At 61.8% G+C, this 1988-nt stretch overlaps 1 protein-coding gene across 1 annotated transcript; it reads right to left on the bottom strand.

The window, feature by feature from the left end:
• Positions 1–517: 517 nt before the first annotated feature.
• FXYD2 (FXYD domain containing ion transport regulator 2) lies at positions 518–1547 on the bottom strand (the record flags this gene model as incomplete). Its single annotated transcript, XM_010185295.1, has 4 exons — positions 518–542; positions 692–728; positions 1340–1414; positions 1509–1547. Coding segments are annotated over 4 exons (176 nt in total), but the record flags the coding sequence as incomplete, so codon positions are not given.
• Between the last annotated feature and the right edge of the window lie 441 nt (positions 1548–1988).

Here is a 1988-nt window from a genome sequence, read left to right on the forward strand (position 1 = left end):
GGTGCCAGGGAGCAGGAGCGCCCCCCGTTCCACCAGCGCCGGTGCGAGCCCGGAGCAGAGGCACCCGGCTGCTGCGTGCCGTGGGTCGCGTTTGCCAGCACAAACCTTTCCCGGGTCTGTGTTGGAAGATGTCCTCAGGGCAGAAAAGCCATTGGTGCAGGGCCAGGAAAGTGGGCGATTCAAACGCCTCGGGCACAAAGTTTAACCTCTCTCAGCTTGAACTTTATTAGCCAAGGAACTCCTGCCGGATCTAACAGAGGGGAAAGCACGAGGGCGGTTTGCGCGCTGGCCTGGCCTGGGGTGAGCAGGGTAATGGACCCATTGGAGCGGGGCGAGGGGTGGCCCTTGGCAGCGAAGCTCTGCCTCCACGGCAGCATGGCAGCTCTGAAAGCAGAGTGGGGGAGTTGTGTCCCCGCTCCTCTCCTCCCAGGCCCCCACGGAGGTGCTTCCCTGCGATGCGGGCACCTCGGAGCATCGCTGTTGGCGATGGGCGCATCCTCCTGCAACCTACCTGCGGCTACAGGTCCTCCTCCGTTCCTTGTCTGCGGAGCGAAAAGCAAGGGGAGACGCATTACGCTGGGCAAGGCGGCTGAGCTGGGAGGGGGTATGGGCCGAGACCCTGGCCCTTTCAGCTGGCAGAAGCAGGATGGGGAGGAGGGATGAGGCTGCCTTAAAACCATGCAGTACCCACCTCCGCTTCTTCCTCCCTCCACAGTGGAACCGCTGGCCTGGGGACAAGAGGAGAGACTGAGACCTCGGGGGGCTGGAGCCTCCCCTCAACCCATCTGACTCACCCCTCACTGCGCCCATGAAGTAGCTCCATTTGCCCAATTGTCCCCCTGACAGGGACCACCGGGTTTGGGTCCTGCAGGAAGCCCCAGACCCCATGCTGGGGTCTCCTGCATGGCTCCCACCGGGGTAAGGGTGCACTGACCCCACATGCTGCCCCCCTGCACGTCCTTCTCACGACCACAAAAGCAGGCGGTTTCCTTCTCTTTCTCCCCAAAACCACCACACCGCGGCTGTCTGCGGAGCGAGGCGGGCAGGGTTGCAGGGTGCCTGGCACCGCTTGGCACCGGCTCTGCCTGGGAGCTGCCGGGCTCTGGGAAAGCTGGTTTCTCACTCGGGAAATGTCAGAGTTTTCTCTGCTATTTTTAATTAGTGACCTTCCCTCTGAAGCCCGGGCGCTGGCAGGGGAACGCTAAATATTTACGTGGTCTCCTTCCCAACTCGCTGCCTGTTGGGAGCGCGCCTAGATGGAAATTTCCCAGGCAGCCCCGGCCGCAGGCGATGCCCACCCCTGCGTGGAGGGAGGGGGTGGCGGGGAGGTCCCACTTACTGAGGATGATGAGAAGCCCGATGACAAAAGCCACGACGGCGAAGATCAGCCCCCCGTTGCGGATGGTCTCATAGTCTGGGGAGGAGGAGAGCGGAGCCGGCGTCAGCCCGGCCGAGGCACTGAGCCCATGGGTTGGTGTGGGAGAGGGCTGCCGGGGGCACACACTCACCATAACTGAACCTGTCCAGGCCCTGCTCGGGAGCTTGCTCTGGAAAAGAGGAGAAATCCAAGTGAGAGACAAGGCCTGGGCTCATGCTGGGCACTGAGACGAGGTGGGAAAGGTCGACAATGAAGACTACAAGCAAAAGTGCTCCGACTTCCTTAAGGATTCCCAAATTCCTGCTTTTTCACCCCAAGAAGGTTAATATTCACGTTGTATTTGCAGGATGCACTTGCAAGATGCACCTGCAGGATGCACAGGAGTATTCGAGCTCTGGGTGAAGCTGCGAACAGGGACCCAGCTTGATGGCTTGCAGCGACCGGCTGCTGTTTGCCAAGGGGCAGAGCAGCCTTTGCGGTGCCCTCGGGATTCGGGGCAGCGATGGCTCCACTCCTGTGGCACAGAGCAAGCCCTCGGGCTGACTCCTCACACCGAGGTACATCCCAGCAGCCTCCCTCCATGCCCACGGGCTCGTCCATGCGACGGCTG

This window comes from Mesitornis unicolor, unplaced genomic scaffold, assembly GCF_000695765.1.
Source record: "Mesitornis unicolor isolate BGI_N332 unplaced genomic scaffold, ASM69576v1 scaffold43455, whole genome shotgun sequence".
Lineage (NCBI taxonomy): Eukaryota > Metazoa > Chordata > Aves > Mesitornithiformes > Mesitornithidae > Mesitornis > Mesitornis unicolor.